Source organism: Cervus elaphus, chromosome 9 (assembly GCF_910594005.1).
Source record: "Cervus elaphus chromosome 9, mCerEla1.1, whole genome shotgun sequence".
NCBI lineage: Eukaryota > Metazoa > Chordata > Mammalia > Artiodactyla > Cervidae > Cervus > Cervus elaphus.
In genome coordinates, this window is record NC_057823.1 from 69,976,746 (window position 1) to 69,998,731 (window position 21,986).

At 42.8% G+C, this 21,986-nt stretch overlaps 1 protein-coding gene across 1 annotated transcript in view; it reads right to left on the reverse strand.

Moving 5' to 3' along the window:
- ADAM19 (ADAM metallopeptidase domain 19) overlaps positions 1–21,986 on the reverse strand; it is an 86,272-nt gene that overhangs the window by 50,489 nt on the left and 13,797 nt on the right. The window contains exon 4 of the mRNA XM_043913411.1: positions 2,034–2,112. Coding sequence (XP_043769346.1) covers positions 2,034–2,112 — 79 coding nt within the window. The remainder of the gene's footprint in view (positions 1–2,033; positions 2,113–21,986) is intronic.

Consider the following 21,986-nt stretch of genomic DNA (forward strand, 5'->3'; position numbering starts at 1 on the left):
CCAGCTCCCCCAGAGATGAAAGGACATGGGCTACTTTGCTGCAGGCACTGGCCACTCGCTCCCCATCCAGGAAGGTCTGTGAAGAAGGCAGCACTGATCCTCACATCCAAAGATCCAACATAGCCCCGCAAATACCTACTGACTACATAGACCCCATCGAAAAATAACTGTCCTGTGTCCCTCTCCTCACTCGAGGGCAATCTGATCAACTCATCTGTGCTGTTAACAACTGACAGTGGCTGTCATCATCTTTTAGCCTATTCTAAAGGCTGGCAGGGCTATTTTAAAGATGGGGTCATGTGGGAATCTCGGATTCCACAGGAAGCTGTTGGAGGGGCACTGAGGCACTGTTCTGCCTACACAGCACACCTCCCAGGTCTACACCCATGAAAGCCCATGATGCCCGACCCCAAAGGAAAAAGACACTGCTCCTCCTGCCTGCATCCATCTTCCCTTCTCCTTCACCCCTGCTCTTTGGCATAGAGTCTGAGAGTGCTAAGTCACTTCAGTTGTGTCTGACTCTCTGTGACCTTACAGACTGTAGCCTGCCAGGCTCCTCTATCCATGGGACTCTCCAGGCAAGAATAGAGTCTGAGAAGGATCACTCAAATCTGGAATTTCTCAACTTGGGCACCACTGACATTTGAGACAGGATAACTGCTGTGGAGGGATGCCTGTGCACTGGAGGATAACTGGCACACCCTGGCCCCTACCCACCAGACAGTAGCAGCCACCTCCCAGTCATGACAATCCAAACTATCTCCACACATTGCCAAGCCTCCCCTCCTTTGTTGGCTAAGATAGTCAAAGAAACAAATAGAACATTTTAGTTTATTTTGCACCTGATCAAAATTGGTATAAATCATCATGAAGCATATTTTCCTTGCTTTATTATGTTAGTTACCAACAAATTCAACAAAGGTTTTAAGAAATGACTTAAACCAAAATCACTCCTAATTGAGAACCACCACTCTAATCCTACAAATTCTAACAGGTCACCTGTAGGAAAAGCTAGCAAATCATGAAATGTGTGTGATTCATGAGCTTAAATGTCCACCAGTGACCAAATGGCATGATGAAGCAAACTAAAAGACTAAAACTGAAAGACCAGCTTTTAAATGACAAATCTTTGTGCAAGGGACTTCCCTGGTGGCCCAGAGGTTAAGAGTTCATCTCTCATTGCAGGGGCTGTGGGTTCGATCCCTGGTGCGGGACCTAAGATGCTACCTGTGGTTGCTGTTTAGTTGCTAAGTCATGGCCCACTCTTTTGCAAGCCCATGGACTGCAGCCCACCAGGCTCCTCTGTCCATGGGAATGCCCAGGCAAGAATACTGGTGTGGGCTGCTATTTCCTCCTCCAGGGGATCTTTCCAGACCAGCGATCAAACCCTTGTCTCCTGCATTGCAGGTGGAATCTTTACTGCTGGGCCACCAGGGAAGCCTAAGATCCTGCATAACGGGCAGTAACTAACCCACACACCACAACTAGAGAGCCCGAACACTGCTACTAAGACCCAACACAGCCAAAAATAAATGAATTAAAAAAATTTTTTTTCTTAAATTTCTGTGCTAACAGTCAGAGTCAGTTTTGAGGGAGAAAAATAGCCAATATGAAAACAGCAGCAAAATAAGAAAATCTTCACATCCTAAACTCACACTGACAAAGCAGACCACAAAACTTTACCCACTCATATGAAAAAGCAACTAACACCTGACTGGGTGAAACAACAGCAAATCATTTCTTTTACTTAGATTTTTGTTAGGATGTGGGTAATTCAGTGATTTGTATCAATTTTAATCAGATGCAACAAGCTTAAAATATGGTTTATTTCACATTTTTAGCCAGCAAAGCATTATGAATCCATGAAACAACAAATTCATATGTTGTTTTTCCTGCTCATTCCCTGGATCTCAGTCAGGGAAAACAGTTCCTTCAGAGGAGACATTGTCTTCACTGAGCTTCTCTCCTGGCTTCCTAGGGGTGGGGTTGGGACAGGGAAGCTGCCTGGGAGATATGTGTTGATCTGAACTTACCTCGGATTTCAGGGTGGTGGTTTGAGCATCGCCACTTGGAGTATAACGAGTTTCTGTGTAGGCTGGAGCAAAAAGGTGCCTGAATAGAATAAAAAAAGACATTTGTCTCCTTAGAAGATAGACTTTACCCTCCTGGGAACAGTAGCCAGGGATTCTAACTGAACTTGGTAGAACCACCCCCAGGGATCTCCATGCAAAAGGAACAGGGCAGCCTTATGGAAGGGCTTAAGGAATAAAAAGAAAAACAGAATGAAGGTTGTTATGAATTTTGTGTTCACTGGGATCATCACTTAATCCAGCCACAACCAGATGCTGCTGACCACCAAAGCAGTGATATTAGATCTTAATTTGTTCTGGGTCCTGGGAAGATCATATGCAAACACACTCACAGAATTTCCCAGGGTCTATGGACCCTACTGTATACCTTAATTGATTATTTTTCCAGCACATCCACTAACTTTTGGTATCAGCACAGCAACCATTCTTTAAGGGAATCCCTCCTCCCTGTTGCAGGTTTTGTTAAGACTGACAATCACGGTATCCTACCTAGCCTTGGCCCATTGTGCAAGCCAAGCCAATGGAGTAATGCTGCAAGAACGTAACAGATGGGAGCTATTTATCTGCTCCTTTGTTCCTGCTGCAAGGATTCTGGAAGTTTCCTTTGCCCATCTTTTATGAGACCTAATGGTTCAGATTTCCTGAGTCCTGGTTCTGTGTGTTACCTTTTCAATATTTCTTTTTTTTCCTTTCTAAAACTTGATGTTGGTTTCTCTCCTGTTACAGACCTCTAGAAGTTGAGGTTAAGAATCCCTCGTCCAAGGCAAGGTGACCCGAAATAAGGCTTTTAGAGAATTTCTCTGAAAGTTAAAAGAGAAATAAAAATGCCAAATGGATTCTTCAACTACTTCAGCCACATTAAAAGCAGACTGAATCTAAAGAAAATCGTGGTCAGGAAGCAAAATGGTTTTTAATGGAAGGCATCATTAAAAACTGGAGTCTAACAAAAAAGAATTAAGTGGATCTATATCTTTTACTATGGAAAGATGTTTAAAATGGAGCCAGATAAAGAAAAATTTCAGGAAAGTATGTACTTTTAAAATCCCTTTAAATGAAAAAGTAATAGCAGTATACACTAGGGCATGCATTGACAATAGCTGGAGAAGGACACGCCTATCAGTAGTGGTAGTGATCTCAGGGGATTACAGAAGATGTTCACAATGTAAGCTGTATATTTCTGAAAAACTGGCTGATTAAAAAAAATAATTATCATGTATTTATTTTGAAAACGGAAAATCTAATTTGAAACTGCCTTTTAAAAAAAGAAAAAAATACAAGCTGAGGCCAGCAGAGAAAGCCAAAGGAATCCGCAGGGACCACCCTGGTTTTGTAAGAGGTGACATTTCCCACAAGACAGGGTCACTGAAGAGGGTTTCTAGGGTCACTCCAGAGTCACTTCCAGCTCTAAGTTCTGGGACTCCAGGCTCTCAGATTCCCCTCTGCCCACAGAGCACAGTCAGAAGGCAAATGCCACAAGGATCTTCTCCTGCATGATATCAAGCCCTTCAACATCCAGCCTTGAACAAGAAAAGAAACTCAATAGGGAGATGTAAAAACAAAGCAAAGCAGAAAACCTAGTTTGTGTAGAGAAACTCCAATTCACATGGCAAGTTTGGGTCAGTAGCTAAATTGCCAGATTCTTTCTTCCTCGTTCTCTTTAACATCTAACCAGCCAAGGATCTAAGGGAAGAGTCACTTATTTGTCTGAAGGAGATAAACTCTAAGCCCCAGGAGGGCAGAGGCCAAGCTGTTTGCTCACCAGTATATATCGAGGCTTAACATTTACTCAAAGGAAGGATGTGTTAGCTAATTACTGAATGAATGAATGAGTGAATGAAGGAGGTAGTCACTGAGCAAGCTAGGAGCTTAGGGCATGGTGTGGAATCTGAGACTAAGCTTCAGCCCCTGCTCTGACATTTAATATCTCTATAGCCAGGAGGGAGTTACTTTACCTCTCTGAACCTCTGTTTCCTCTTCTGCAAAAACCTTTCTGCTCAACAGAGTTGTCATCAGAGTAAAATGACATAATGCATGAAAAGAGCTTAAAATCAGGCCTGGCTCAGAGTGGAGCTCAGGAAACGTTAGTGATTATCACAATTGCTTTCAACGGGGATTGTGATGGGAAGAACCGAGAAAAACTGGCGGAATTTACCTATTTCCTTCCAACTCCCCCCAGCCATTAACTCCCCAGTATGTCACTTGAAAGAGGCGAGAAAACAATGAGCTCATTCCTGCAGCCCATTTCTGTGGTCTACTTTCACAGACTGCATAATGGACAGCCAGTCAGGAGTTCAGAATCTAATGGTTGATCCCGGGTGCCAGACTTGACTGTTTCCACAGTAACTGCACTCCTGGAAACACATCCTCAGCCCCTTCTGCATCTTGGGAGTTGGGGGATGGGGTGCAATATTCATCTAGTAACACCAGGATGATCCAAAAAAGAGAGCAATCCAGACAACCTCAGAGGAGTCCAAATGCTTGTCGGTTCTCAGCCACACGTCCTCAGAAGGGTGAGCATCTTTCTACACCTTCTTGTTCTGAGGTTCTACCTCTGTCACTCATAGCCTCAGCATTGAGAGAGACCTCAAGAATCATTAAGCCACACTCGCTAGACTATGTGTTCCTTGAGAGCAGGGAGCACACGGCTGCCTTGTTCAAGGCTTCTCCTCAGCTCCTAGCACCAGGCAGGTTTATTCTGTGAAAAAGTGGATGAATGGATAAATGAACAAACGAATGAATCCTGTACCTTGTGTAGGGATCTGCCAAATGGCCATCCTGCACTGGACGTCTCCAGACCACCCACTCCATTCCTGACCACATACAGTAGTTAGAGAAAGTTGTTACACTGAACCCTTTCTCTGTAATCTGTACCCACCGGCCTCATTCTGTCTTCTGAGTCTACATGAAACAATTCTTCCACCTAACTGCCCTTTTCAGGATCAGCAGCATCCACATCACCTAGGAACTAGTTTAAATGCAGATTGTTAAAAAAAAAAAAAAACAACCAAAAAACAATGCAGATTGCCCGACCTCATCCCAGATGGCCTGAAGAACACAGAAACTGATACTGCAGCCCAATCATCTGTTGTAATAACTCTTCGAATGATTCTCATGCAGAACCACTACCCTAGACCACAAGTTCTCAACATATTTTTAAGGCAGACAAACTTCAGAGATATCCACCTGTATCACCTTTCTGCATCCATCGCACCCTGTATCTTTCTGAGCTAAAGAAACCCCGAAAAGTTGCCATCAAAATAGCTCATGTGTATTTATTTAAGTGTGAAGTCATTTCACCTTCACAATACACCTATGAGGACACTGCGACCTCAAGACCTGTAACTTGTCCAAGCTGTCACAGCACAGCATCAGAGGCAGGTTTCAAAGCCAAGTCTGTTAGACCAGACCACTTTTTAAAAAGTTGTCTGCTCTGTCTCTATTAGAAGTGATAGTTGAGTGATAGTTGCTCAGTCATGCCTGACTCTTTGCAACCCCATGAACTCCTCTGTCCATGGAATTCTCCAGGCAAGAGTACCGGAGTGGGTTGCCATTTCCTTCTCCAGGGAAGGAAAAAGCATATTAGAAGGCAGAAGCATAAAACGAAACCATTGTCAGCAGTAGTTCAAGGCACAATTTCATGGTGACGACAGCAGCTTTGAGAACATGTGATGCCACAAAAAGGAGGCTCCTGGCTCTTAGATGTGAGAATATATGCAGAGAAGAGAAAAGGGGTAGCAAAGCACGGGGCAAGATAAAGAGGATGGACATGTAAGGACTTCAGCGCTACTTCAGTTGCTTTTTTTCTAAATAACCCTTTCCCCAAATGAGGTTGTAATATTAGCCAGGAAGGTTGTCCTTCCTTCTAGAAGCAAAAGGAAGCGTCATGTTTCATCACCACCATCTGTGCAATTGTACTGATTCATAAAACCCTGCTTTAAATGTTCCCCAGTGCCCCCAAGCTAGGTCCATGTATGTCCCCATGCCCAGGAGGTGCCTTGGCACTGCGCTAAGCACCAAAGACAAGCCTCTCAGAGACGGGGCCGCAGAGCCCCTGAGCAGCCCAGCTCAGCCCAGCCGTCCCTTCTCCAACCACATCTTGTTCTCATCTCCTCTCTGACAAGGGGCTGGCTCAGCAGATCTGCAGGAAGCCGTCTCTCACCACTGGAGTGTATTAGGTTTTTCAGGAAACAAGTTGTGAGTGATGTGCGTCCAGGAAGAGAGGACTGTCCAAGATTTCCCACCCAGCCCCCTCCTTTTTCTGGCTTTGATGGAAAAGCAGTTTCTGAAGAAGTGCCTCCCACCCGTGCCCTCGGGGCTCACAAGCCCATCGGCAGGCAGAGATCACACACCATCCCAAGGCTCACTGCAGTGCTCACTTTGGGAGAAACCCTGGCCGCCCTGGCCCCAAAGTCCACAAGCCATCTCCTGACTCTTTGCACCTTCTAAAACCCAACTAGGAAAATAAACTGTCCTCCAACTACTGGACATAAATTTAAGGTCACTCTCCAGAGAAGGACAACAGAATTGCCCGTGGTGGCCTGGAAACTGTACACTCGGCCAGACCCCAAACACACTGCAGTTGCAACAGCCCTGACTCACCTTTTCCAAGGCTCACAGCCCTCAAATCCAGAACTGTCCATTTAATGATTATGTGTTATTGTTTAGTCGCTAAGTTGTATAGACTCTTTGCGACCCTATGGACTGCAGCTCGCCAGGCTCCTCTGTCCATGGGATTCTCTCCATGGGATTCTCCCAGCAAGAATACTGGAGTGGGTAGCCTTCTCCAGGGAATCTTCCCCACCAAGGGATCAAACTTTCACATTGCCTGCTTGGCAGGCAGATTCTTTACCACTGAGCCACCAGGGAAGCCCTTAAGGGCTATGGACTTGTCAGAACAATTTCAAATGCTTCTCTAAGTTTCTCTAAAACTCCTTCTGAGTAAAGAGAAGTGACAAGACTAAAACAAATTTGCAAAACATCTTCCTGAGTTCAATCCCCCTACCCTGCTGCTACAGATAAGCAAATCAGTGAAGACAAAATGATAACAATTTCCAAACTACCTTGAAAAACAACCTACCCAGACAAGCTCAGCATAAACAAACATTACTCTGCTCATCCCAGTAGCTGTTTTTACTGACACCTCCTTCTCCTTCTCCCAGGTCTTGTTTCGTATCTGGCTCTTTCAAGAGCATTGGGGCACTTACACACTGGTGATGCTTGGGAGGTAAGCTGTGCTGGTCCCACTTCTCCTCTCTGGGGGAGCTGCACCCTTACCCCGTCCACCTGTGGTCCTAGTAACACAGGCTCTTTCATTTCTCACTCATATTCCTAATGCGGTCATTATGGGACTCGCCACAGTAATACAACACCCGGAAATGCTGTGGAAAAATATAAAACCCCAGGCCCCACTGCGAATTTAAGTCTCTAGAGAAGGACTCAGAAATCTATCTTTTTAATAGTTTTTCCAGGTGATGCTTTTTCAGGCTCTGGGAATTCTACTCCATTGTACCAATTTTAACATTCTTAATTCTTTTTCTCATTTCTAGCCTCCTAAAGCACCCTCTCAAAATCTAAAGATGACACCAGCCCAACCTAGAGGGCAAGTCCAGGGCCCAGACAGGTTTGGTTTCAGTACCAGCTGCACTCTCCAGTTGTCATTTCAAACCCTGAAAATGAGGCAAAAGATCACGGTGGTGCCTTTCAATGTTATACAAGAGCACTGACAAACTGCAGGCTCTGAGAAGCCTGACTGAGGTTCTTTGGACTCCGTCGGGGGGAATGTAGCTTTGAAAGACTATTTACAATTAATTAAGGCAGCTCTTGTAAAACCCTGTAAGATTAGATGTTAACTTGTAAAAACTTAATAAGATACAACATCGATGCAAAGGATTTCCACCTAACAGAAAAGATAACCTGCAAGGTTATGATTTTATTGCCCCAGGATATTAACCAATTTTATATGTAATTTAGCAATGTTATCTCAGCATTCTCTGTCCACTATTGAAATGTATATGTATATATACACATACACATATATATGTTTCCCTTATCTATCCAATTTTTAAACCAGTTTTATCATTTTGTTGGTTCCCTCATTAATTAGATAAGAAAAACTTAGACAAATACTATTTAGTGAAAAAGAGAACTGTTTTCACTTGAGCCACCTAAATTCTGTTTCCTAGACTGCAAATAAACAATGTGATAATTATGCTCTCATAGCCCCACTGAGAGGATCAACTGAGAAAATACATTCAAAATATTAGCTATGACATTTTTAAGTCCTGTGATTTTGGACAAATTAGTTAGCCACTCTGAGTCTCAGTTTTCTCATCTATAAAATGGGGGAATAATAGAATCTACTTCATAGACTTGTTATACAAAGTCAGAAAAGTATCTATGAATATCTGTTAAATAAAATGAATAAAAGCAAAAGAACTCTTTGCAAAATATAAAGTATTTGTTTCTACAAATATTATTGCCAACATTTTCTCCAGGACTAGCTATGTGCGCATGGGCTTCCCAGGTGGTGCAGTTGGTAAAGAATTCGCCTGCCAATGCAGGAGATGCAGGAGACCTGGGTTCAATCCCTGGATTGGGAAGATCTAGAGAAGGAAAGGGCAACCCACTCCAGTATTCTTGCCTGGACAGAGGAGCCCGGTGGGCTACAGTCCATGAGGTCACGAAGAGTCGAACACAAGTGACTGAGTGCACACACACATCTATGTGCACATGGGGTAAAACTAGGTAATTTTCAAACCAAGACAACGGGTTTCTGAGGTCTTAATACTAGTCTCTCGCTGTTTGGGTATGTTTGGAAATTTTCATATTCATATTTAACTAGAGAGGTAATACTAAGCACGTCACAAGCTCCTCAGCCTCAGTTTCCCTTTCTCTCAAATGGAAATGGTAATACCCAGGACAGGCAGACATTGGGAAGAGCTTTCGAAAACCAGAGAGTGATATTCTAGTATAATAGCTAGTGTCCATATTTGGGACAAAATAACAGATTCAGTAAGTAGTGTTTAGTTGTCTTTCGTTTTCAAAGAGCAAGAAAGAAAAGGGGAGGAGAGAGCTTGATCTGTCTCAAAACCAAGACTTCCAAAGCAGTGCTCATTTCACCTCTGACTCCAAAGGAATGGAAACAAAGCAACATGCCAAAGGCAAGGACCTAGAGCCAAATAAGGGGCCCACGGGCAGAGGCACTCCTTGGGCAGAGGCATTTCTCTTTGAGGGACCAGAAAACCAAGGAAGCGGGGTCTTCAAAAGTTGCTTCTGATATAAAGAGTAGATCTCTACTGCAATCACTCACTTGGATCAAGCATCGTGGCTGCCAGAGGGCCAGCTCCAGAAGCAGTGACACAAAGCAAGATGGTGCCACCCACAAGCCTGGCATAAAGCCAAAGCATGTTGTCTTTCCTTCTATTAAGGAAGTGTCCAAACAATGCCTTAAATCAACACTGCTTTTCACAGACCACATCTCATTACATCTTCTCCCAGTCCCTACAAGACCTGGCACCCTTCCGACCAGCTCCTGGTCCTGTGTTTGGCTTTGTGTTGTTGACCGAAGGATGTTTGGATGAGCACTGTTTACTCCTTTGGCCAGCAGGGCCTTCATTTAATCCTCTTCAGGCCTCACTCTTGGCTGCCTCCATGATGAATAACCTGTCTGTGCAAACAGGGCTGACCTTTTGGGATGGGGATGCTTAACTGTCAGGTACCTAAGAGGCCTGCAGAATGGCTCATCCAAGAAGAGTTTATAAGTTTGTTTTGCAATGTCCTGTAAAGTACCCATATAGGCACTTATGAACTGGATAAGAAGAGTTCGGGGAAATGGGGTACTACTCAGAAGTTTACTACTTCTGAGAAAGCTAAAAAAAAAAAGTGACTAACGCACTAGCAAACAGTTTCTGGTAAACAACCACAGTTATCAAATTAACCCGAAGGAAGAGTCAATGCAAGAGGCAATGGTTAAACTGTATAGTAAACTTTGGGGATAAGACACGGGGCAAGTGAAGAAAAGAAACCTCTAAGACCACAGGACCTTTGAAAATATGCTTAGAAAAAGGGAGTAGGTAGGACAACCCATGAATAAAAGCAAACAAACAAAAAGTGAAAACCACAAACGAACCTGCCCTAAATGTGGGTTCCTGGTCCCTTTAAAGCTCTGATTAAATACCCTAGTAACTTTGATAAACTTTGCCCAGTGTTTTTCAGCATGCTAAAGGACAAATCATAGCAAATGCACACATCAAGAAGATTTGAAAAGTCTTCCAATTCCAAGATCACAGTGGACATGTGTCATCCTGGACTGCCCAGTATCTCTGCCACTTTCCTGGGAAAATAGTGCCAAGTTTGCATTTAGAGAAATAGTCCCCTCTTGCTGCATGCTCAGTTGGGTCACATGGAGTTAGTCATAACAAACTAGGACAATCAGGTCTCATTTCATTGAATTTCAAGATGAGTGACACCTGGTGAAAACGACTGGACCTGAGACACACCATTGGTGGCACCAGAAGAGAGCACCTGACTTCCTAGACCCTGTCATTTTCAAGCCTTATTTCTTCAGCTTTTCCCTCACTCTATTGCTTCATACCCTTCTCATAAAGCAGTTTTTTAGAGAGGAGGGGGATTGGTGAATAAACTTCAGACAGCAACAAAAAAAATCTTTATGTATATAATCAGGCTCTCTGTTCAGTGCTTCCCCCCACCCCACCCTCTACTCTTACCAATGTAGAATTTGAAAAAGAACAAAAGCAACCTACCAACATCACACAATTGTATTTTGCTTCAAAACCCATCAGTCTAAATAAAGTTAGCTAATCATCAGCAGTAAATAATCCAAGAGTTGGGCTATCCAGACACTGCCAGGAGGCAGAGAGGAAGGATGTTCATGAAATCTCATCAATGAATGCTTATTAAGCAGCATAATATGGTACAAACTACAGGGCACATGACCTCAGGAAGGCCAAGTCCCTCCCGGCTTGAATTCATCATGTATTTGCTCTGAATTCTTGGCCAAGGTGTGGTACCTCTTCAGAACCTCAGGCCGTGTACTTGCAGGGCCTCTTTGGGACAGCCATTCCACAAATATGTACTGAGGGCAATCATGTGCCAGGCACTGTGCTAGGTGATGCAGAGGAGGCAAGTACTGCTTTCCTGCCCTCTATGTGGGAACTCGCTCATGAGGATTAGAGGAGGCTGAAGGGGTGGCAGATCATGGCACCCTGGATGTGCAACTTTAGTAAAATGATCATTCTGAGCTAAAGGCAACTGAGAAGAAGCAGATACAAGGAAAGTTCCCTGTCCTCCTTCCATTTGCCTAAAAACAAGACATCAGTTCTCAAAGGTCCTCTACCAGGAAAGACAAAAGCTAATCACCTGAGACAGTTTGAGGCCCCATCAGCCTGGAGACGGTACCAGAGGAATCTACACAACAAATGTTACAAACCAATCTTTATCTACCATGCATCTCCCAAATATTTACCTTCCCACAGTTAACTGCCTTTAGAAGCCTAAAATCTCTTTCCTTTTTCCTGCCATTTCTCTACAAACTTAATGTCTTTTGTTGAAGATGCTACAGAAGCCTGACTTTCAACTGTCGCTTATTTTTCTCTGGGTATCTCCCATGTATACGCTTTAATAAACTTCTGTTTTTCTCTTGCTAATCTCTTTGGTTACAGCTGAGAACTTGAACAGGTAGTCAGAAATTGATTTTTCTTTCTTTCCAAGGCCATCTGTGAAAGTACTTTGAAAACACTAACAGGCCACACAGAAGGTAGGTCTTACTAGTTGGTCCCTAGAAACCAAGTTTCTGTTTTACAACCTATTGGGCTGGCCAAAAACTTCCTTCCTTGCTAGAACTATTGCAAACCAGAGCAGCAGTCAACTTCCAATTTCCCCTAACAAGCTGCCTACACAGCTCTGGAGGAGGGGTGCTTGTGCGTGAGTGTGGGTGTGTGGAAAACACAGACAGGAAGGGCTGCCTAGGGATCGGGGACACCGTCCTCAGCACTGCTAATCTCCTTTTCCACAGCCATACTCCTGTCATCACACAAATGAAAGGCCAGTTTAACCTTTGCATTCTTACCGAAGCCCCAATCCAGCATTAAAGCGAGATAAAGAGCTTCTAGCATACAAGGAGTCTAATGTCTCTCCCAACACTTAGATCCCCTCTTTCTCTAGCACTTCAGTCTTCCTCCAAGGGAATCCCTTCCCATGACTTGTCCTTCCTTTCCCGGGAAGGGGGACTTGGAAAGAGAAACCATGCCTGATATAATACAGCCATTCTACCCCGTGGCCCATCTGGATCTCTCTCCAGGGAGACTGATGCAAGAGAAGAAAACATGGGGGCTGCCAGTTTTCTGCAAACCCACAACCTCAGGGGTGAAAGGAGGAGGAAAAGGGGGCAGTGGGGCACATGGGCGCTACGGAGGGGCCTGGAAGACAGCCATAAGTACAGACGTCATAAAGACCCCAATTCTCCTTAAACTGGCTGAGGAGTCTGGCTCAGCTCCACCCACTCAATGATATCATTGTTTTCAGCACAAGTCAATCTGAGAATCCACAAGGAGGCCCTCAGCGAGGCCTCACCAGTTCCTGGGAGACCAAGTGCTTAGAATTGTAGATAAGGGGGGAAGTCTATATACAAAGAGTCCAAATTATAAAGATAACCAGGGTAAGAACATACTTTGCTTCTGCCAGGACTTTTAGGGTCAGGGAAAGAGTATCGGATGCTACTTTTCACACAGATTTTATCAGTGGATACCCAACCACCACAAGCCTGCAAAGTTGACAACTAGGGGTTGTTATCTTCAACTAATGGGAAAACTAAAGATCTGAGAAGAGAAGTGGCTTATCCAAGGTTCTGCTACCAGCTAAGGACAAACCCTGGGACTCAAACCACTGTCCTGCTACTTTCTCGAGTCAGGAACCTCAGATTGGCCTTGGAAGCCATCCTCTTCCTCAGCTCATATTCAAGCCATCTCTCGGTCTCCATGATGCCACCCTACACATATCTCTGGAATTTGACCTCTTCTGCCTATATCTGCAACCTCTTCCCTAAATTAGATCACCATCATCTCCCCCTCAGATTCTAAAACTGCTTTTGAATGGGTCTGATTACTATTGCCAGTCTTGCCCCTTTCAATCGATCCTCCAAACTTCAATCTAAGTAATCTTACTCACATGCTTTGGATGCTGTCACTATATGGCTTTTAAAATAGTCTTTGTCAGCTTCCTGTTGCCCTCAAGATATACACCAACCCTTTTAATGAGCCTACAAGGCCCTTCAAGGACTCTCCCCTGCCCACCTGGACCATTTCTTTCCTCTTGCTTTCTATTCTAATTTCATCATCAACAAAGGCCTTTGTTCTTGCTACTGGCCCTGGGTGGAACTCACCCCCTTGTCAAAGCCAACTCTACCACCCCTCTACCACCACCCTACTTCTTCCTTTTACTTTACTTCCTCCTCGAAGGCTTCCCCAACCCCTGAGCCAGGGTAGGTTCCCCTTCCCCATTCTCCCACAGTACCTTCTACTTCCCCCCATCATAGCCTGCCCCACACTGGTCAATAATGATTGGCTTATCTTTCTCCTCCACTGAGCAAGCACCAAGATAGCAGATAGTGTCTTGCTTGCTGTTACTCTTCCAGGAACACCCAGGACCTAGCCCAGTGCCAGCCACATATCTGGTATGAAGAGTATTTGTTAAATGAAGGAAGAGAAAGTAAGAGAGACAGGAAGTTAAGAACTCCCAATGATTAATCCTCAAATAATAACTTGAGTAATAACTCAAACCCAGTACACTGGAAACTCTTGTTAGAAAAACCAGGAATTCTCTGACCCAATAACTGCTCCTAGGTGAGTTTGAGCAAGACCTGCAATTTGCTCCAGGGTAGCCAAAAGCCTGTTCATTCAGCATTCAAGGTATCAACCAAAGGTGTGTGTATGCCACTGAGTTCTAAATAGAGAAAGAGTAAAGGTTACCTTCTTAAAATCCGAATAAAAATGTAAACGTGGCTTCATTCTCAGGACAAAACCAGTCCAGAGGCCTCAGAACTGGCCTCCTCCTCCCATAGAGAAGGAGAACTCTTCCCCAGATAATCATGCTCCATTTCCTAAGCACAAACGCTGAAGAGCAGAGATATCCTCCAGCTTCCAGAGAGTCTGGATGAAGAATCTAGGCACATCCTTGAAGATGAAAAATTAGGTCTGTAAGGTGGGACTTCAAGCACATCTCCCAAATCCAAATGCATAGCCATACGTCAACCTGCATCCTGGTCTCCAGGCCCTGCTTCTCAGGAGACGCCCCCCACCCACTCTGAGTTGTAGAAGAAGCTATATTTGCCTTGGACCAGCCCCTCTCAGGCCAAGGCTCCATCCACCAGGTCCATCTCCATTCACTCAGCTCAGCCCAAATTTCCCTTCAATGGAGAGGGGTGGAGAAAGGGCTTCTACTCATCGAGGTACAGGAAATACAGCTCAGCTTTAAATTGCACCTCAAGCCTCTTCCCTAAAAATATCACACCTACCTCTCTGACCATGTGGTTTTACCAGAAGCAAGAGAGAATCCAACTCAAGGTCAAAAATAAGAGGACCAAAAAAAAAAAAAGTGAATTCTAAGTCACTCAAATCCTCAGGTAGCCCAACTGTGAAAGGGCAAGAAACCCCTTCCCCACTGCCACATACCACTCATCTGAAATACAATGATTTGGCTAGCTGGAATACTGAATTCCTAAGAGTTTATTAGCACTACAGTTTTGGTTCCCCTAGATCCAGACCAAATGTTTATATATTAGTTTCTCAGTCTGAATTCCTTTCTCATTCTTCACCTCATTTCTCCTCCCTCCTTCATCCAAAGCCTCCCCCCCTGGCTCCCACATGACAGAGCTCCAAGGAGCCCTCCTTAGGGAAGCTTTCTCTAGCCCCCAATCAGAAATTCTTCCTTCCTTATGGCTCCCTCAGCACTTTACTTTTAACTCTATTAAGTAAATCTATAACCAGCCTCTTATTATGCTGCGTGAGTATATTCTCACCCACAGAGAGTAAACAGCTGGAGGGCAAGGATGTGGTCTTTGCATCTACTCCCTAGAACACCTAGCAACAGGACTTTACACATAGGTGCTCAATCAACATTTGCTGAAATCAATACTTCCAAGCTACAGTAATCCAAACAACATGGTATTGGCACAAAAACAGATACGTGGATCAACAGAACAGAGAGCCCAGAAATAAACCCACACACCTACCATCAGTTAATCTTTGACAAAGGAGGCAAGAATATACAACGGAAAAAAAGTCTCAGCAAGTGGTGTTGGGGAACTTGGACAGCTGCATGTAAATGAGTGAACTTAGAACACATCCACTCACCAACACAAAAATAAAATGGATTAAAGACTTAAACATAAGACATGGCACTATAAGCTCCTATTAGAGAATATAAGCAAAACATTCTCTGACATAAATCATACCAATCTTCTCTTAGGTCAGTCTCCCAAGGTAATAGAAATAAAAGCAAAAATAAACAAACGGGACCCAATCAAACTTATAAGCTTTTGCACAGCAAAGGAAATCACAAACAAAATAAAAAGATAACCTACAGAATAGAAGAATGTATTTGCCACTGAAGTGATGGAAAAGGGCTTAATTTCCAAAATACTCAAACAGCTCATACAACTCAACAACAAAAAAACGAACGACCAAATTCAAAAGTAGGCAGAAGACCAAAACAGACTTTTCTCCAAAGACAACATACAGATGGCCAAAAGCACATGATAAGATGCTCAACATGACTAATTATTAGAGAAATGAAAATCAAAATTACAATGAGGTACCATTTCACACCAGTTGGAATCGCCATTATTAAAAAGCCTACAAAAAACAAATGCTGGTGAGAATGTGGAGAAAAGGGAACCCTCCTACACTGTTGGTGGAAATGCAGGTTGGTACAGTCACCATGAAAAATAGTATGGAGGTTTCTCAGAAAACTAAAAATACAACTATCATATGATCCAGCAATCCCACTCCTGGATTCGGATCCAGACAAAACTATAATTCAGAAAGCTACATGCACAGGAGACATGGAAACACCTAATGTCCATTGATAGATGAATGGATAAAGAAGATGTAGCACACACTGCTATATTTAAAATACATAACCAACAAGGTGTACTGTAAAAAAAAAAAAAGAAAAGATTAATTTTAAAAAGAACTATGTATGTCAATAAGTGTTAACAACATGAAAAAAAGATGTGGTATATATATATATACACAATAGAATACTACTCAACTATAAAAAAGAACAAAATAATGCCATTTGCAGCAAAATGAGTACCACTAGAGATTATCATACTAGTGAACTAAGAAAGAGAAAGACAAATACCATATGATATCACTTATATGTGGAATCTAAAATACAACACAAATGAATCTATCTATGAAACAGAAACAGAATTGTGGACATAAAGAACAAAGTTGTGGTTGCCAAAGGAGAGGGGATTTTGGTTGAAGGATGGAGTGGGAGGTTGGGGTTAGGAGTAGTGAACTATTATATATAGCGTGAATAAACAACAAAGTCCTACCATATAATACAGAGAATTGTATTCAATATCCTCTGATAAACCATAATAAAGAATATTAATAGAATATATATATATATATATATATATAGCAGAATCACTTTACAGTACAGCAGCTGTTAACATACTATAAACCAAGTGTACTTTTTTAAAAAATTTGCTGAAATCAAACTTGTAGAGTGGAGTCAAGTAAGCTCTGGTTTAAAAGACAGGAGATCCATCAACTGATGAATGGATAAGCACAGAACATTCATACAATGGAATACTACAAAGCAATAAAAAGGAATGAGATACAGATGCATGCTATACAACATGGATAACACTCAAAAACATTACACAGTGAAAGAAGCCAGTCACACACACACCAAAAAAAAAAAAAAACAATACTGGATAATCTCATTTATATGAAATATCCAGAGTAAGTAAATCTATAGTGACAGCAGATTAGTGGTTGCCTAGAGCTGATGGCATTGGGCAGTGGGGAGTGACCGCTTACATTAGTTTGTTAAGGCTGCTTTAACAAAGTACCACAGACTTAGAGATTTAAAAAATAGAAATTTATCATCTCACAGTTCTAAAAAGTTAAACATAAGATTAAGGCACTGGCAGGGCCATGCTCCTTTGAAGATACTGGGGAAGGATCTGTTCCAGGCCTCTCTCCGAGCTTCTAGTATTTCCTTGGCTTGTGGCCACATAACTTCAGTCTAATCTTCATATGGCATTCTCCCTCTGTGCACTTCTGTGTCCAAATTTCCCCTATTTATACGGACACCAGTCATACTGGATTAGGTGCTATTCCGGGATGACCTCATCACAACTAATTACATCCACTATGACTCTATCTCCAAATAAGGACACTGATGTACAAGGGGTTAGGACTCTGACATATGACTTTGGGGGAACACGTTCAACCTGTAACACTGCTAATCACTTCTTTTTAGAGTGAGGAAAATGTTCAGAAATTAGAACATAATGATGGCTGCACAACTCTGTAAATATACTAACAAACACTGAATGGCATATTATTTAAACAGACCAACTTTGTGGTATGTAAGGTACATTTCAATAAAGCTGGTTAAAAAAAAAAAAAGTTTAGATTTAAAGCAACTGCCCAAGCTCAGCAACTAACCTGTAGTGAGAGTGAGAGAAACAACTTCTCTCAACACAGGCAGTGGGTTTAACTTACACAGAAGCTAAAAGCAAAGTGCCTTTATCTACCTACATGTTCTGTGTAAATTCCCTGTGACCCAGTGGTTCACATCTAGGAAGTGACCCTCCAGAAGTGCCTCTCAAAGAACATGAAGGTGTCCACTCTAGCACTATTTGTAAAAATGGGGGGGAGGGAAATGAAAGGAAAAAATTGCCTGAATACCCATCAAAATGAGTGATTAAATTAATCATGGCATCTTGATTTTTACTGAATCTGATGGGTATATAGGGATTCATTATATCATTCTCTCTATTTCTGTGCACATTTGATAATTTTCCATCATCAGTTCAGTTCAGTTGCTCAGTCATGTTGGACTCTGCAACCCCATGGACTGCAGCACGCCAGGCCTCCCTGTCCATTACCAACTCCCAGAGTTTACCCAAACTCATCATAAAAAATTTTAAAAGCTAATTATGGCATACACATACAATGTACTATCATACAGTCATTAAAAATGATCCCATAAATTTACATAGAAATATATTCATAATATACTCCCAAACTGTGGTACAGCTTTTGAGGAGGAATCTGTGGAATGGGAAGTACAATTCTTCAAAAGTTAAAACATGTTAGACATATATGCCATATGACCTTGCAGTTCTACTGCAAGGTATTAATCCTACACTAATACTTGCAAATGTGTTTAAAGATTATGCATAAGACTGTTACTGCAGCTTTACTTGTAATAGCAAGGAACCATTCAGTGGAATCCTCTGTCATCATTAAGAAGAATGAAATAGATCTATAAATAAGCTAATGTGGAAGGGTATTGAAGCCAAATAATAAAAAAGCAAATTACAGAATGGTACACAAAGTATGGTCTCATTTACTTTAAAACCTTATTTTGTTGTTCAGTCACTAAGTCGCTTCCAACTCTCTGGTTACCCCATGGACTGTAGCCCGCCAGGCTCCTCTGTCCATGGGATTTCCCAGGCAAGAATACTGGAGTGGGTTGCCATTTTCTTCTCCAGGGAATCTTCCCCACCCAGGGATCAAACCTGAGTCTCCGGCATTGGCAGATTCTTTACTACTGAGCCACTAGGGAAGCCCAAAACTTTATTACTTGTGTAATTTTTTCTAGAATTTTATTATCAAAGTTTCAAACACTCCAAATATTTCTTCTGTAATGTTTAAAAAAATAATTGATGATTCTCATGTTGTATTTCAAAATTTTTTTTAAAAATAGATAATAAAACTTAGGTTATACTATGACTCCATTTGGATAAATTTGCATGGAAATTTATACAGAGTTAAAACTATGCAAAATAGTATGTTCATGGTAAATGTTCACTCATTGGATGCCAACTATCGTTGTTATCTTAAGGTAAACAGCTGATGGTCAAGGGTTCCTCAAACTCAAGAATCAACTCCCGACTTCCTCCAAGTACACAGCTTCCCTTCCCTCTGACAAGGGTCCATCTAAGGCCAACAGGGCAGTTGACAGCTTCCTTCCATTCATGTTACCCTGTGCTCCTGCTGAAGGGCTGCCAGGAGAAATAAGCTGGAGACAAAAGAAAACCATGGACATCCTTCCTGGCTACACAGGCAGCCCTGGCTGCAGGTCCCTGGAAGGAGATAGAGCCGGAAATGGTGAACAAATTCTACCTGCTTATCAGACAGCTCAGAGCCTTGCCTAGGGAGGGCACAGACTCTGCAGGCAGAGACAAGAGGTACAGTTTGGCCGACTGGACAACCCCGCAAAGCTGCATTCTGGAGATACAGTTAGGTCAAACTGGGCACAGCGGGGGAGCAGAAGTGAGTTTCCTCCCAAGGGCAATGGACTTTAAGGTCGTCTTCCTAATTACATTTGGAAACCACCTCAGGGGAATTCCCTCTTACTACATTCTTAATTGTTTTTCCCATCCTGCAAAACACAAATAATAGTGACTCTTGGCCTCTCACAGTGCACCAGGCACAGAGTAAGTCCTCGAAGAGCACTGCGTTATTGAATAACACACAACATCTAACAAGGTGGCCACTATTATTGGCCCCATCATGTGGATCAGGAAACTGAGACTTGCAAAGGTAAAGCAACTTGCCAAAGTTTACACCTCCAGTAGGTACAGGAGCCAGGCTCTCAATCTAACATGCCAAGATTACATCACTACAATCGACTGAAATCCAAATCCAATTAGTGAAGGCAGAAGGAAAGGGAAGAAGGCAGGCAGAATATCAGAGAACACCAAGTGTTCATTGAAGAAGAGCATACCGATTAAGGACAGGGCATCCATGAGGCAATTTGAGGCCACAGCTAAGAGCCTGGGCTTGGAGTCAAAGAGATCGAGCTCCACCCTTCCCACCAAGGTGACTGTGACCAACACGTGCTGCTCCATGCCTCAGGGTCCCCATCTGCCAAACAGTACTAACACAGGTAACAACAACCCATAGGGTTGCTGTGATGATTCAATTAGATGAACTATGTAGAGATTGCACAACAGAGCCTGCTATAAAGGCATCTCCTACTTTGTAGCTATTACCATGACTGACGATATTGTTATCCCTATCTGATGATCAGTCCTCAGCCAGAAGCTGCCTGAAGGCAGACTGCATCATACAACATGACCTAGAACTCAGGAAATGCTGACAAACTGTAACCACACATGCTATGTCTCAACGTGTTTTTCTCTTGTCATTCTTACTTGAAAACACTCACAGGGGCCATATGCAATGGTTTGCATCACCAAGACACTTTAGAAAACATCTGTTCATGATTTTACATTAATGAAAGTTAACATGTACTGAAAACCAGCTTACTTATGCACTGTAGTGATACTAAGCACATTGTAATACATTATCCCTAAGGCTCACAAACAGTGGATTTGTTTCCTAAGCCCAGTGTGTAACAAATTACCAGAAACTGGGTGGCTTGAGACAATAGAAAGTTAGCAACTTCCCCGGTGGTCCAGTGATTAAGACACCATGCTTCCACTGCAGGGAGCACAGTTTCCATCCCTGGTCAGGGAACTCAGAATCCACTTGCCCCAGCCAAAAAAAGAAAAGAGAAAAAAAGATGAAAAACTAGAAAGAAAAAAAAAATTTAAACAACAGAAAGTTATTCTCTCAGGGTGCTGGAGGTCAAGAAATGCAAAGTCAAGGTGTTAGCAAAGCTGCGCTCAGTCTGAGAGGTTTCATTCCTGGCCTCCCCCACCTTCCAGTGGCTGCCTGCATTCCCTGGCTTGTGGCTGCATCACTGCTCTCTCGGTGGTCACAATGCCTTCTCCTCTTCGGTCTGTGAGCAAATCTCCCTCTGCCTTCCTCTTACAAATACCAGTGACTGAATTTACAGCCCACCCAGAAAATCCAGAATCATCTCTTCTCAAAATCCTTCACTAAGTCACACTTACAAAGATTATTTTTTGCCACATAAGGCAATATAGTCTCATGTTTCAGGAATTAGAATGTGGGTCTTTTGGGGGTAGGGAACGTTTCTCAGCCTACCTTACCCACAATGAAGTTATTTTCATTTTGCCTTATGTTCTCACAGCCTTCAGAGTCAACACATCTGTGGGAGGTGGGAGGGAGGCTCAAGAAGGAGGGGATGTGGGTATACCTATGGCTGATTCATTTTGATGTACGGCAGAAACCAACACAATATTGTAAAGTAATTATCCTCCAGTTAAAAATAAAAAAAAAGAATCAACATATCTAGATTATTACAGTTGTGGATGCTGCCTGATACTCTCTTCCAGCACTGTCTAGCTGCATCCACCCAGATCACCATTTCCAGTTACTGAGACTGAGTTTACGCAGTGGACCCTAACAAAGCAGTATCATGTTTCTAATGATTCAGAAATAATGGAGCCCCTGCTTAAGCAGGGGTGGGACTGAGAATTTAGCTTATAGAAAGACAACATCACATTGGCTGGCAATCCAGTCTGCAACTCCGAGGGTTCTGGGCAACATGGGAATCATGAGATCAATCTCCATCTATAAAGCTACAATTGGAAGCTGCATTTCAGACAGGACTATATGGTCCCCCTGGGGCAAGGTGCCTAACCTAGCACTTAGAATTTAAATCCACTTATGCATTCACTGCCTGAGTCAATGCAACAGGGTTAATTCCAGTTCCTAGTACTTCAAAAAAAAATGTATATATATATATATATATTTG